Genomic DNA, 14428 nt, shown 5'->3' on the forward strand with positions numbered 1-14428 from the left:
GGGACAAAGCGGAAAGTGAGCGTGTCCGTCGGGGTGACGAGAAGACGGGAACGGCCGTGGGTTGTGCAGGAATCCATGCACGCATGCCGACGTTACACAGAGGAGATGCTGGCGGACCGACCGTGCTCTGCTTCCTGGGAGGGAGAAGGTCATGAAGGGCACGGGGCCCAGGGGTCTGAGGCAGGTGCAACTTCCTGGTCTCCAGGTGAGACCAGGTGAGAGTTGCTCCTTTTGTACTTCTCTCCACTGTCTGTCCATTAAACGCTTGTCAGTGTGCACTGCTCACTTCCTCTGGGGGAAGCCCCGGGTCAAGGCCACGAGCCCCCAAGACTTCCGGCCAGCGGTGGGAAGGGGCCCCATCTCTGCTGCCAGAACAGGCGTCAGGCTCTGGAATCCCCCACCCCCACCCCCGCCTTCAAAGGGCAGCTTCTCCTTCCCCAAAGAGGCCAGAGTGGGGATCCCAGGGAATCCCTGTCCCCACACCAGCTGGGTTGGAAGTCACACCCGAGAGTCTCCAGCCCCCCCCCCCCTCTCTCTCTCACACACACACACACACACACACACACACACACACACACTGCAGGTGTCATTGTGCCCCTCAGTGTCAAACAAGCCCCTTTCTCTGCCCTGATTTTTCCTTTTGTATGTGGGGGTTTCCATAACTGCACCCACTGAGTTCCCTGCCAGAGACCAACCCTCGTCCCTGTGTTGCCCCCCCTTCCCTGTGTGTCCTGTCCAGAGGATGATGCCGCCCGGGGTGGCCAAGAAAGGGCTGGGCCGGTGTCTCAGTGGGGTTGGACGCCTGTCTGGGCAGCAGGTCGTGGGGCGGTCACGCTCCCTTGGGTGAGCTGTGGTATTGGTGGGAAGCTGGGGGACACTTAGGACACCTGGGAGACTCCTCTGGGCCAGGACCCACCTGGGGAGGCGGGGAAGGAGTCATTTCGGAGGCTGCCAGGCTCTGACAGGCCCCACACCATGGAGGGCCCCACAGAGAAGCTGCCGCCCCGGGGCTCACAGGAGCCGTGGGAACAGACTGGCTCAGGCCCCAGGGAAGACACGAGGTTCAGGAAAGACATGGTGTCTGAGAAAAAGTTACCCTTGAGAAGTCAGTGGTCTCAGTGACAAAGCTGGTCCCAGCGAGGGCAGGGTCTTGAATAAGCCCGAGCCTGAGGTCCAGGAGCAGGTCTAGGAGCAGCCCCAGCGCAGGGAGCAGCCAGTGGCTGAGGGAAGCCAGAAAGCCACTACTCTCCCTGGGAAGAGCCAGCTGTCCTCAGCAGGGCCAGGGACATGCCACCCTCCACCCAGGACTGCCAGCCTCCCTCCCATCACACTCAAGGTTGGCAGTGCCGCCTCCCCGCCCCGCCCCAGTCCTGCCCAGGTATCTGCGGCTCCCGTGCTGTCTCCCGTCTCCCACCTTCAGGCTGCCTTTGGCCGTGTCTTCTCTCCCTGTCTGCCCCCACTCACTGTCAGAGCAGGGGGCACTGTGGGTGGGGGGGCAGGCTGCTGGTGCTGAGAGGGATTCAGGACCCCAGACTCTGGGTCCTTCTGGAAGTTCCCCTGGCACTCTGCCTGGCCGTCTGGCTCTGTGGAACTGTGCCCACCATCCCCACAGCAGAGGCCGGCCCAGGACCTTCTTACCCCCGCCCTCCCCTCCTCCTGCAGCTCCTGGGATGGGCCCGGTCACCTGGCGTCCCTGTGGCAGCTCGGGCTCGGGGCTGCCAGGACTGCCTGTGTGACCCTCCCCCATCCATCCAGGTGAAAATTCCTAGGAAGGAGGAAGAGGAGGGTAAGTCCTCCTTCCCCATGGCCACCTACAACAGCTCCCTCCTGAGGCTCTAGCCCCAGGACAACCTCCTTCCGGGTGAGAGCCCAGGACATCAGGATGACTGTCTGGACAGAGGGGGGCTTCAGATTCTCCTGGGGGCCAAAGCAGAGGAGGCTGAGTTAGGAGAGGATGGACTTGAAAGTGTGTGTGGACACACAAGAGCAGCACACCCTGGTGGTGAGAGCTGGGGCTGCAGGAAGATGGCTCATGGTGGGGATGCTGGAGAAGATGCTCGGGGGATGCTGGAGAAGATGCTCGGGGGATGCTGGAGGGGATAATGGAGGAGATGCTGGTGGGGATACTGGAGGGGATGCAGGTGGGATGCTGGTGGGGATGCTGGAGGGGATGCTGGAGGGGATGCTGGAGGGGATGGTGGCTGGGGTGCTGGAGGGACCACACAACCTGCCTTCATCACTTCCTGTCCTCACCAGAGAGGAGGGCAGGGCCTTACTCCTCCCTGGGCTCTCTGGGTACATCTCCTTAGACAACATCCACCAGCTCTCCCCACCAATAAGGGCCTGGTGAAGCTCCTTAACATCCGGCTACTGGCTAGGCATCTCCTGGGCGTCCAATAGGGGCCAGTGTCCCATTTGTCCTGGCCCAGCCTGGGTTCAGCACCAGGAGATGTCCGACAATAATAGCTGCAGGATTAACATAGCAGGCATTGTCTTTCTCTGACTATGGGTGGGTATTATGTGTTCTTCAACCATCCTAAAAATACCCCACAAACAGGTGCAGACCTGTCGACAAGTGGCTGGGGACAAGGGTCGTGGGAGAGGGGGACACAGTCTCACTGAGGTCCAGGCCTGGGGTGTGGGGTGCCCCTTGGTCCCCGGGAAACCTGGATTCCTAAAGGACCCATGTGGCCAGGACACAAGACGTCTGTTGACCTTCAGTCTCTCTTGGGCGACAGCGTCCAGGCCAGCTCAGCCCCAGACACCTGCTGGAGTCTCGAGCTAAAACCACAGGGGTCCCTAGAAATGTGGGCTTGGGTCCTCGTGTGCCCTTTTCCTTTTCCAGGACACAGGTGTCCAGTCATGGAGACAGTCCCCCAGCCCCCAGCCCCAGCCATGCAGCCCTAGGACTCCTGGTGGCCCCCACCCCAGGTCCCATCCCTGCTCTAGCCCCCTTGGGACAGCCTGGCCATTCTCTCCCCTCATTGGATCCTGGCTCCCTGGGGGTCACTCAGAGGTGACCTCTGTGTACACAGGATCTGGGTGTCCTCTGAGCCCCCCACGTGTCTGCAGTCCTTGGGCCAGCTGTGTGTGAGCCTGTGTGGTGTCGGCCAGGGGGAGGTGAGGGTGGGAGGGGGCGGTGGGAGGGCCAGCAGGTCTGTTCTATTTTTAGCGGCCAGTCTCTGTGGGCGGCAGCCCTCAAAGCCTCCCCTCCGAGCTGCCCCACAGTCTACCCTCCACTTTGGGACAAGCCAGCCCAGCTCCCGGACCCACGCTGCCCCAGGTGAGTGTCTGCAGTCCTGAGCTCAGACTCCACACCTGGGTGGGGTGTGGGGAGAACAGAGGGAGAGGGCGCCTCTGGGAGGGGAGGCGGTGGGGACAGAGTGGGGGGTGCTGGCCCCATGTGGAAGTTCAGGAGGCGCCCGGTGGGCACTGACAGTGACCAGTGCCTGCAGCAGAGAGGGAAGGGGGCCTGGAGAGAGGGACCCAGGGGCCCGGAAGACTGGAGCCAGGTGCCCTGAGCGAGGACACCCCTCCTTCGCCCCTTTGTCTCTGTCTCTGAGGGATGGCTGAGCTCCCCGTGCCCGCCCGTCCACACAGCGGGACAAGAGCAGGTGAGGGCAGACTGCCCAGCCCTGGGCGGTAGGGGCAGGTGGCTCTGGCATTGGGGCTGCAGCCCGAGAGTCTGCACTCAGGGCACCTTCCCTGGAGCTGCGCATCTGGGGGCGGGCCAGGCCCTCTGTCCACCATGGGGGCTGAAGGCGGCACCTATGCCAGGTTGGGAGACAGCCCCTCCCAGTCCTGAGATGAGTCTTAAGGGGCAACACCTATTAATGGCCAGTCATGACGGACCAGATGCCCTTGAACTGGGTCCAAGGACAGGAGTGGGGACCAGGAGGGAGAGCAGGAGACTCACATGAAATGTGAGTCCCTGATTCCAGCTGTGCAAGCACACCAGTCCTTCCCCAACACACACAGCCACGTACACACTCACACTTGCCCACTGGGTCCCCAGTCTCAGTCCCACCCCCGGGGCCTCAGGGGGTTGTGAGCCCGGCTCTGAGTCCCACTCCCCTCCCCCCCCCCGCATGTGGGTGTCCCGATTATCTCCTGTGGGCCACTGTGGGGGGCAAGGAATGCTGGCCTCCCACCTCCCATTGGCTGCTGTCTGCATACTGACTCCTTATCGGGCCCCTGCCTGTCTTCCACGGGACCTGTCAGGGGGTCCTGTCTGCTGGGAGTCACAGCCCAGGCTGGGGACCCTGGCCTGGCATTTGTCAGGGGGTGGGCCCTGGAGCTTGGCAGGAGGCCGGGACTGGCAGGTGCTGGGCAGGTGGGCTCCACACTGGTGAGAGGGGCCCACTGCACAGGCGGGAGCCCGGCCAGGTGCCCACTGAGGGGAAGGCGCATCCCGGGAAGGAGAGGGTAGAGGCACTGCCGAGACCTGGCACACGGACTGGAGTTCTGGGAGGGCTGGCTGCAGGGATAGACCGGCCTTGGGTGGCTCTGCCGCAGTGAGAGATTCCTTTAGGACTTCCTCAGTGTCTCTGGAGGAGCAGAGTCCCAGAACCAACAGCTGGAGATGAAATCTAATTTCAGCCAAACATCTCGGGAATGTAGGGATGGACTGGTGCCCACCCATCCCCCTGTGCAGAGGGTGACAGCTGAGACTCCGGGGTCACTCCCCTCCCCCAGGGTCAACTCCCACCCCTACCCCCATGCCAAGCAGAGGCAGAGCTGGGGCCAGAGGGTCCCAGATGGGAGGGACTCAGGAGTCGTGGTCCAGCCTCCCCCATGCGATGGGGAGATGCTTCAGGGGCACAAGGGAAAGGAGAGTCTCCAGGCAGAGATGGGAGCCACTTGGCTGGTGTCCTCTGGATGGTGCCCTCCCTGCTCCAAGCCAGCTCCTTGGGCCAAATCCAAAACCTGGGCCGGAGCTCCTCACCCTGGACACACTGGCCCTTCCCTTCCCTCCCTGCCCCAGTCAGGGCTACTGGCCTGCCTGCACGCCACTGCCCCCAGCTGGCCCCTCTCTCCCCTGGCCTTTTGTACAACCCCACCCCTCTAGGGGTCAGGCCTGAACTGGAAGGCCCCTCGGCAGCCTCAAGGACCCCTACTCAGCCCGGTCACCCACCTGTCAGGTTAAAGGGAGCCCAGCATCCACTGGTGAGGGGCTTCTCACTGTCCGCCCAGCTGGTGGTCCCCTGGAAGACCCTGTGCTCCCATGGTGACCCCTGCGACCAGAGCCGTCCACTCTCAAGGATGGATTATTTGAGCTACAAGGAACATTCGAGTCAAACAAGGGTCAAGAGCTAAGTGTGAAGTGGAAATCGACTTCTCCAGCCCCTGGTTTTGCAGGGAGGCCCACTGGCCTGGGGCCAGTCAGCGCGAAGACCAGGGGAGACACAGGTCCGCCCGCCTCCCGCCAGCTCAGACTCCACCAGGGCCTCCTCTCGGCCCCTGCCCGGGTGCAGCCCCACTCGGTCGGGGTGACCCCCGGCACAACTACACTGTGAGGAGCGGGAATGGCCCCCTGCAGAGACGCACAGGCTCCACCCCGTCCCACCCACTGCAATCCATTCTGCCTGGGCGTTTCTTCCTGGGGTCTGGCTCTCGCTCCCTGCCTGGTTGGGGCGCTGGGCTGTGAGTCCCCCCACTAATGAGTCCTCCGCGCCCCCAGGTGCTGCCCCGCCGCCACCATGCCGGAAGTGTAAGTACGCCCACCCCGCTCGGGCTCTGCAGGCTCCCCACTCCCAGCGGGATTCACCCCCAGACTTGGGCTTCATCAGCTCCCCCCCGAGTCCGGTCCCCAGAAGGCTGGATCCTAAAACGGAAGCAGTCCTCAGTGCCGGGGTGCCCCGTGTCCCCCAATTCCTCCGGGCCTTCGAGCAGGACTCAAGTGCTCAGGCTGCCTGGGGAAGACTTTCCCGGCCTGTTCCAGCATCTGTCCATCTGTTCCGATCCAATCAATCACATGCACCAGTAGATGGATGATGCTGGGGCCCTACCTGCCAGCCCAGGAGTGAAGCTTCTCGCTGCCAGGCCCCCAGTCCGGGCTTCCCTGACCTTCCACCCCACCCCCCTGGCATGGGAAGCCCCGTCCAGCAAGCCCAGAGGGCTGTGTGTTTTATTCTCTTCTGAGGGGACCCTGGACTGGTCCCCTCCCTGAGGGCGGGGCCTTCCCGGGCCCCGATGTCACCTCACCTCCGTGCATGAGCTGCCCACCCGTGGGATGCGGCTGCAGGAATAACGTGCCCTCTCTGCCTTCTGCTCTTTCCCTGGTCCTTCTGTGATGGATGCCTGAAGCGAGGTGAGTCAGTGTGGGGTAGCTCTGTCTGGGTTAAGACTCAGGATGGTGGAGGTGGGTGGGCATTGGGGGACAGGAGGGCGAGCTTGGGTCACGACCCGGGGCAGGGGGCGGTGCTCAGTGGCTTAGCAAATTCCCAGAATAGAATCTGTGGGTATAGATTTTGGACCATGGGCTTCTCAGGGTCTGGGGAAGGGTACCCAGTGCACAGGGTCACAGGAAGGTGACCCTGGGGTTGTGAGGGCAGCAGAGCTGGTTGTGACTCAGCACCCTATCTTTGCCCTGCACCCTCACCAGCACTGAACCCAGGTGACCCACTCTGAGAGCCTGTCCCGCCCAGATATCAGGCATTAGCATCCAGAGCGCCTCTCTGGGGCTGTTCGCTGTGATAACTCTGCACGCAGTTGGGGCGCTCAGCGTCCTTGTCTGCAGATGAGCAGGGCGGTGCCCCCAGAGGCCACGTGCCCCCAGTGCCTGGCAGGTGACCAGCCCCAGCAGAGCCAGATCCAAGCCAGGGCTCGGCCTCTGGGCCCAGGGAGCTGACACCATCGCCCTCTCTGACTCTGGGAGTTCTGGCCCAGTCACAGTGAGGGGTTTTGAAGGGACCCTCAGGCCAGGATTCTGGAGATGACAGTTTGGTTCTGTAGCCTCAGCCTCACCTGTCTTCCCCTTCTCACCTGCAGAGAAAATCCAAGATCTCTGCCTCCCGCAAACTCCAGCTGAAGGTGAGCTTGCAGCCAGGTTCTGAGGTGGTCCCCTGGGTCTGTGGGTCCTGAGAGGTGGCAGTGAGCAGCAGCAGGGTGGGAGGCCAGGGTGGCAGGCCACGACGGGGTGAGGGACTGGCTCCATTTAGGTAAGAGTCTCCTTCAGGAGGCTTGTGGGCAGAGTCAACAGAAGCGGGCAGAAAGAGCCTAGGAGGAAAATCAGGCCTGGGGACCCCGATGGTGTGTGGTCCCCAGGGTGTCTGTCCTCACACGGCCCACTCACACACTGCCACACTCAGCGCCTGTCCTGGTCCCAGGCTCCCAGGGTGTGAGAACAGGGAGCCCGCACAGCCCACTGAGACCAGAGCCAGCCCAGCTGGGGGTCCACCTTCCCCTCAGGCCTGGTGGTGGGGAGGAACTGGGGCCCGGCCCTGGCTGACCAGCCCCGTCCTGCCCAGAGCCTGATGCTGGCCAAGGCCAAGGAGTGCTGGGACCAGGAGCAGGAGGAGCGAGAGGCAGAGAAGTCCCGCTACCTGGCGGAGCGTGTTCCCAAGTTGGAGACCCGTGGCCTGTCCCTCAGTGCCCTGCAGGTGAGCTTGGCAGCTGGGGGTGGAGCTGGGGAGAGTCCAGGGACCAGGTGGCAGGCTTCTCACCTCACAGGGCTCCCAGCTCTGCAATCTAGGAGCAGCTTTTACTGGTTCAATTCCCGGATCGTGGTGGGGTTAGAGCCCGTTGGTCGTACCAGCCGCGGGAACAGAGGCTTCCCAGCTGGGCGGAGTCCGTGCCCCGTGCGGACGGAGTGGACAGAGGCGGGCAGATGTGGATGATGTGGGTGGTGTTGCAGGGGGAGGTGGCAGGACTTCGGGAGCCCCACTTCTCCAAGACATATGGTCCTCCCCTCCAGAGTGGGCTTTCATGTCGGCCACACACCAGTCACTGTTGAATACCAGCAGCTGCAGAGAAAGACATGGAGGGACACGTGACCCACCGTCACCCCCAGTGGTGGCATCACTAGTCACTTTTATTTTATCACTTTTGTTTGCTACATAGCTCTCAAACTTTGCCCAGTAAGCCTCTGTTACTTTCACCAGAAGAAAATGTTTTCCGGGAAACAGGCCTCGGCAGAACGGAAGACACAGGCTTCCTCGCTGGGCCGTCCACATCACCAACCTCAGAGAAAAGGGGCTCCTGTTGGAACACGGGCGGGGCAGAGGGGCTGGGGCATCCTGGGCACCAGGTAGGCAGGCAGGACAGGAGGTCCCCACCCCTCTACTGATCCCGTTCCCCCAGGACCTGTGCCGGGAGCTGCACGCCAAGGCAGAGACGGTAGACGAGGAGAGGTACGACATCGAGGCCAAGTGCCTGCACAACAACAGGGAGGTGAGCCTTTGGGGACCAGCAGGCGGTGTGGGTGTGCAGATGTGCAGCTGGGGAACGAGTCCCGCCACTTCTGCATGGTCTGGGGTGGCCACTCAGCAGGACGCAGTGGCCCCCCGAGCCCTCATTCGGGCCCCACAAGGCTGGGCCTGAACAGAGATGGAGGGCACCACGGTCCTCCTGAGGCCCCGCACTCCTCTGCCTGACAGGACTGGCCCCTCTCACTCACCCCCTCCCCAGTGAGCGCTGGCCCTCCCTCCTGCAGATTAAGGACCTGAAGCTGACTGTGCAGGACCTCCGCGGGAAGTTCAAGCGCCCGCCCCTGCGCAGGGTCCGCGTCTCCGCCGATGCCATGCTGCGTGCGCTGCTGGGCTCCAAGCACAAGGTGTCCATGGACCTGAGGGCCAACCTGAAGTCCGTGAAGAAGGAGGACTCCGAGAAGGTGAGGCCTCCCCCACAGGGCCTGGCAGGCAGGATGCTGATGCAGGGAAAAGGAGCCCAACTAGCAGGGCCAGGCTTCTCAGAAGAGGCGGCCTTGGGCTGCTGAGTGGGAGCAGTGGGGGGAGTGGGGCCTGGAGGTGAGGCTGGGCTGTGGGTCCTGGGTGGGCACAGGCCTGTGAGCCCAGGTCCCCTGTGGAGGGTCAGCGAGGAGAGGCCGACGCGTCTCTGAGCGTGGGGTCTGCCCACAGGAGCGGCCTGTGGAGGTGGGAGACTGGAGGAAGAACGTGGAGGCCATGTCCGGCATGGAGGGCCGGAAGAAGATGTTTGACGCTGCCAAGGGTCCCACCTCACCTTAGAGGTGCCTGCAGACAGGTTCCTACCACTTGAGGCCACTGGGGTCGGAGGGTGACAGCGACCCGGGAGAAGGCTGGTGGGGTGGACAGCTTGGTGCAGGGCGAGGAGAGCAATGAGGTCAGCGCTCGTGGCTCTGTCCTGGCTCAGCACCCTGAGGCCTTGGGCAGGTCGCCTCTAGGGGGTTCCGTTAACCCCTAGATCACCCCCTAGGTGCATCAGATCCGTGGTTGTGGACCAGCCATGTGGGCACCACCTGGCGCCACTAAAGGGAACCGGGGATGGGGCCGGCCCTCCAGGGGGCTCTGAGCCAGGGCCCTCGGGCTCCGACTTTCAGGGAGTCTGAGCTCCGGGGAGTCTGCAAGGGGTCCTGCACCCCAGGTCCTGCCCAAAGTGGGGTGGGGCTCCGTGTGGAGAGGACAGACTCCCGCTCTCTGGGGAAACTGGACAGAGCAGCAAATGAGGCCCCAGGAGATGCTCTGGGAGGCAAGCCGGTCCAGGGAGCGGGGCTGTGGGAGGTGTGGGAGGGGTCAGAGGTGAAGGTTAAGGACAGCAGGGGTGTGAACACCCAGCAGGGGAGGTGGCTGCCCTGGAGGTGGTGGCCAGGGAGCAGGGAGCCCCGCATGGAGCCTCAGAGAGGGGCTTGGAGGGGCCCTGGACCCCTGAATGGAGGCTGTGGGGGGGCCGCTGTGGGCAGTGGCTGGGGTGCTGAACCCCAGGGCCTCGGGCATGGCAGGCAAGACAGGCACCCAGCAGGTGCACACAGGTCCCCGGGACTGATGGCCGACTCTCCCCCCACAGGCCACGGCTGCACTGGCTCTGGACCCCTGCAAGGTCCTTCTTCCTCTGCATGTCTCTCCACCTCCACCGGCCCCCCCGCACCCCCTCCTCCTCCAGCCTGAGTGACATTTCTGTCCCCTGGAATTGGCACCAGTGGACACAGCCTGGTGCCCCTCCGTCCTCGCTGCTCTGACCTGCAGAGTGGCCACAGGCTTGGTGGCATCTCCATTAAAAGCCCAGTGTTGCCAGCGTCTTGGGGAGTCTGTGTCCAGAGGGTTTGGTGCCCCCACTGCCTCTGTCCCGGCCAGCGAGCAGCCTGGTCAGCATGAGGGCTAAGGGGTCAGCGGGGTGGCCAAGGACCCCTGGGACCCTGTGCCCTGTCCCGGTGGGCTCCCACAGCACACCCGCCCCACTGGGCGCACAGTTCACCCCACCCTGACTGCAAACAGCCCCTGCCCACCCCCCCCCCTCACTCTCTTACTCTAGCCACCCAGCAAGGACGCCAGCCTTGGGGGGAATGTGGGACGGGGGCAGTCCACCCCCCTACAGTGCGTGTCCTGGAGACGCTGAACTCGGCCCTCAGAGCAAATGTCTGGCCCCTGACCTGAGCCCCTTGGCCTTCTGCTCCCAGGGTAGGAGGAGCCCCTGCCACTACCGTGTGTCCCCATCTTGCCCTCTACCCTCTGCCCTCTGCCCCCTGCCCCCAGCATATTGTCTGCCATAAATGCCAGGAGCCGGGTGCAAAGTTCAGGGCCAGCTACTCGCTTTGGGGCAGGGTCTGGCACCCAGGGGCGCTCAGCGCCAGCCAGCGAGGGACCAGCGGTGGCACACGTCAGGGGAGGCAGCGATGTGCCTGGGTCTCTGCTGCAAACAGCTCAGCGGGCACAAAGGCAGACAGGTGTGCAGAGACTCCGTCCCTACCACACCCAGTGGCCGTGCTCTAGGGGACACACACACACACTCACCCTCAGGTGGAGGACCTGCGGGGCCTCCCTGCCTCCAAGGAAGGGGTTGGGGTACGTGGCTAGGTGGCATGGAACCCCCTCCCTGCCTGCCGTGGCTCCTCCCAGCTGGCCCGGGTCCAAGCTTGGTCTCCTTGCCTTGCCTCTTGTCAGCCCTTTAGGGGAGCCGGGCCCAGGTCCCAAAGCCAAATCTTGGTTTTGCTAGTTCACCAGTAAGCTGGGGCCAGGGCAGATTGGGGTCCCCACCCTGCTCTACCAGATCAGAGACCAGCCCAAGGCCTGACGCAAAACAAGCACCCGCTGCAGAGAGCCCGTGGGCGGAGGAGGTGGGGCCGTGGCACACACCCCAGCGAAGGCCCTTTGGGGAAGGCCCACAGGTCCCCTGGGTAGGGAGCAAGTCAGGGAGGGGCTGGGACTTGAGCTGTAGCCATGGAGGGGCCAGTGCGGGTGGGGAGGGGTCTCAACCCCACTGCAGCCTCCTGTCATCAGGGAGGGCCAGTAGCACCAGGACCGGATGCGGAGGGCAGAGCCGGGCCCCCACGGAGGGAAGACAGCCCCTTTTCCCTGCACGCTGGGCCCGCTGACACTGGACTCCTCCAGCCTTCACAGCCCCCCTCTGAGAAGGGGACGGGGACGGGGGCGACCCCCATTGCACAGACGGGGTCCCTGAGGCACAGAGAGGTGCATGCCCCCCACGGCCACTCGGCCAGTAAACTGAGGGCCAGGACTCACCCCAGGCGGCTGGGTGTCCTAGTCCACCGCTCAGTCACTGTTTTCAGCACGATAGACGGGATGCTGCATGCTTTACCCAAGTCACAGGCGCCCACAAAAACCTGAGGGGAGGTGCTGTGGCCTCAGACTGACGGGGGAGGAAACGCAGGCACGGGGAGTGTCAGTCGGCCACCCTCAGTTACAGGGTCTGGTGGCCACAGACTGGGAACTGGAACGCAGGTCAGCCGGCCTTGGGGATTGCTCTGTTCTGGGAACAGATTCGTGTCCACAGAGCCTAGCCAGCCATTTTCCATGGGGACGTGGCTGGGGGTCAGGGTCCTCCACCTGTGCCTGGCAAGGTCCAGTAGCCCCACCCAAGGGGACGTGTGCGAATGGCATCAGATGTGAGGCAGGGTGGAGGGGTAGGAGCTCCTTGGGGGGGTGCTCAGGGCAAGCCCACACACAACAGTGGTGAGGGCCCCCTCTGTAGCTGGAGAGGGGCCTGGGGCTCCTCGGGAGGAACATCCAGGGCAGGGTGCCACCTGCCACCACCCCGGCTGTCTGAGCCTCGGGTGGCCAGTGATAGCCGCCGCCCGGCGAGGCCCCTGCCTGTCTGCAGCCCGCCTCGCAGCAGGCCCGGCACTCAGGGATGCCCGGGCTGAAGTGCCCCGACAAGGAGGACGCCAGTTAAACATTAGCCCCAGTGGCCCCCTGCGAAGTGAGCCAGACTCCCCGCAGACTCTGGGCGGGACTGCCAGGAGGGCAGTTCCGTTCCGGGCGGGTGACCAGGATGCCGAAGCCCAGGCCAGGCTGCTGGGGCCGACACAGACTGCAGCCCCGCTCCTGACCCAGCAGAGCGCTCTCCTCAAAAAGCCCCGGAGCCGGCCACCTGCAGACCCTGCACTGGGCCCGGGGCACGCTTCCTCCCGAGACACCCTCCTGAGCTGGCCCTTGGGGGCCCTGGAGGTCAAGCAGCTCAAGCTCCGTAGCCCTGGCTACAGAGCGGGGTGGGGGGGGCAGTTGGGCCCTGGAGGCCCAGAGAGGACAGTGTCTTGCTCGTGGTCACTGACCTAAACTGGGACTGGAACGCAGTTTCCTCGGACCCGCGGTGCCCTGAGAGCGCTGTGCGTGGGCAGAGCTCCATGTCCCAGCCGGAGGCGGAGGCCTGGGCACCTGGGCTGGCAGCCGACCTCTGACCCTCTCAGCACGTGCCTGCTGCCAGTGCCAACACCTGCTTCTCGCTGGGGCTGGGGACCTGGCCCTGTGCTCTGGTCCAGGGGGGAAGTGTGGCTGTACCTGGGCTGGTGGTGTGAGCGCGGAACCCCAGGGGGGCTGTGTGTGTGTGTGTGTGTGTGTGTGTGTGTGTGTCCACCCGCATCTCCTCTGTGTAGCGTCGGCGTGCGTGCACAAATTCCTGCACAACCCGCGGCCGTTCCGTCTTCCCGTCACCCTGATGGACGCGCTCGCTCTCCGCTTTGTCCTGTGCGAGTGATCGGGGTGGAGGCCGTGTCCTCGCTTTCTCTGAGGCGGAGGGACGAAAGGACCAAACTGCCATCATTTGTCCCCCCTTTTCCTCTCGAGAGACGCGGGGGTGGTTTCTGGACGTCTGCCGCCAGGAATGGAGCTCGAGCTGCGGCCCTTGTGACCGCAGTCCAAGGACCTGCTGCAGGGGCGGCGCCGGGCACAGGGGCTGGAAAACACACACACAACCTGTACGCGTGGTCCGCACGCCTACCGTCCGCCTGTGGGCTCTTATGTCTGCAGAGAGAGCGTCAGACTTCGACCCTGAAGTCTGAGATACGAGATGATGCGCGATGGTCCCCTGGCCTCAGGAAGTGTCCTCGGAAGGGCCAGGCTCCAAGTGCCTGGAGGGTTTTTCTTCCCAACTTGGGGCACCAACGCTGATACCGGGGGATGCCCGTTGCCCAGGGAGACAGAGGCCCCCAGGGGCTCCCAGAGTCGGGCCCTGTAAGGCCCAGGACCCAGGCACAGAGGTTGCTGCCCACCCCTCTTCCCCGTCCCTAGAAACAGGCTGGCGGCCCTGCCTCGGCCTCTGTGAAGGGCTCTCTGGGGCCTGTCCCCTGTCACACTGCTCACCCAGCGACACTGATGCTCAGCCATCACTCACTTGAACCCCACGCCCCCGCCAGGAAGCTGGCAGGGCAAGGTCTGACTTCCAGGAGCCCGGTGAGGAAGCAGGTGATGTGCACCCAAGTCACGTGGTTCACAAATGGCCGAATCTGAGCTCAAGGCCAGGCCAGCACTCAGCCCTGGATCCCCGTCCTTGCTTCCTGTGCCAGGAAGGAAGGCTCCCTGGAGGAGGGGGTGTTTGGGGAAGGAGACGCCATAGTGGGTGGGCGCTGTGCGTGTTTAGGCTTCTGCTCCGTAGCCGCTTGGCCTTCCCTGGGAGATCCAGGACCCTCCACCCTGGGACAGTGCCACAGGGAGGCCAGGCTGGAGGGAAGCCCAGCAGGTGCCCCCAGGTCCGGGTCCCCGCACCGGGGTGCCCGGGGCGCTGACCTTGCAGCTCTGACCCTTCAGGGAAGATACGCTCCCCACGCTGATTCCTGTGTGGGCAGGAGCTGGTGGTGCCCAAGTGGCCTCAAGTTGCCCTGGAATCAGTTATCCGTGTCCACATCTTCCTTCTGGGGAATCGAAGCCTCCTCTGGCCTGCTGCTCGCCTGCCCCTCCAGCCCAAAGTCCGTCACCAGAGCCCGAGAACAGCGCGGGGGACTTCTCCGCGGGCGTCCGCGGTGTGGGCGCTCCGATCTTGCTGAACTGAATCTAAGAATCGC

General features: G+C 64.0%; 2 protein-coding genes across 3 annotated transcripts in view; both read left to right on the forward strand.

Annotated features, from left to right (window-relative positions):
• The window catches only part of TNNT2 (troponin T2, cardiac type), an 89882-nt gene that overhangs the window by 53152 nt on the left and 22302 nt on the right, over nt 1–14428 (forward strand). The window lies entirely within an intron of this gene.
• On the forward strand, nt 6843–10384 carry LOC112318847 (troponin I, slow skeletal muscle). Of its 2 annotated transcripts, none has more exons than XM_071219569.1 (6): nt 6843–7032; nt 7470–7601; nt 8302–8391; nt 8654–8830; nt 9078–9201; nt 9982–10384. In XM_071219569.1, exons 2-5 carry the CDS (start codon nt 7476–7478, stop codon nt 9183–9185), a joined length of 501 nt encoding a protein of 166 aa, XP_071075670.1. In that variant the 5' UTR covers nt 6843–7032; nt 7470–7475; the 3' UTR covers nt 9186–9201; nt 9982–10384. The 2 variants fall into 2 exon arrangements, with proteins under 2 accessions (XP_071075670.1, XP_053768430.2); XM_053912455.2 differs by having other exon boundaries at nt 9078–9187.

This window comes from Desmodus rotundus, chromosome 10 (assembly GCF_022682495.2).
Source record: "Desmodus rotundus isolate HL8 chromosome 10, HLdesRot8A.1, whole genome shotgun sequence".
Lineage (NCBI taxonomy): Eukaryota > Metazoa > Chordata > Mammalia > Chiroptera > Phyllostomidae > Desmodus > Desmodus rotundus.

Bases quoted from the DNA above. Each gene is read 5' to 3' on its own strand.
- LOC112318847 (XM_071219569.1), top strand. From the start codon at position 7,476: ATGCTGGCCAAGGCCAAGGAGTGCTGGGACCAGGAGCAGGAGGAGCGA. The intron at 7,602-8,301 runs GTGAGCTTGGCA...CCGTTCCCCCAG, and splicing joins TGTCCCTCAGTGCCCTGCAG to GACCTGTGCCGGGAGCTGCA. The intron at 8,392-8,653 runs GTGAGCCTTTGG...TCCCTCCTGCAG, and splicing joins GCCTGCACAACAACAGGGAG to ATTAAGGACCTGAAGCTGAC.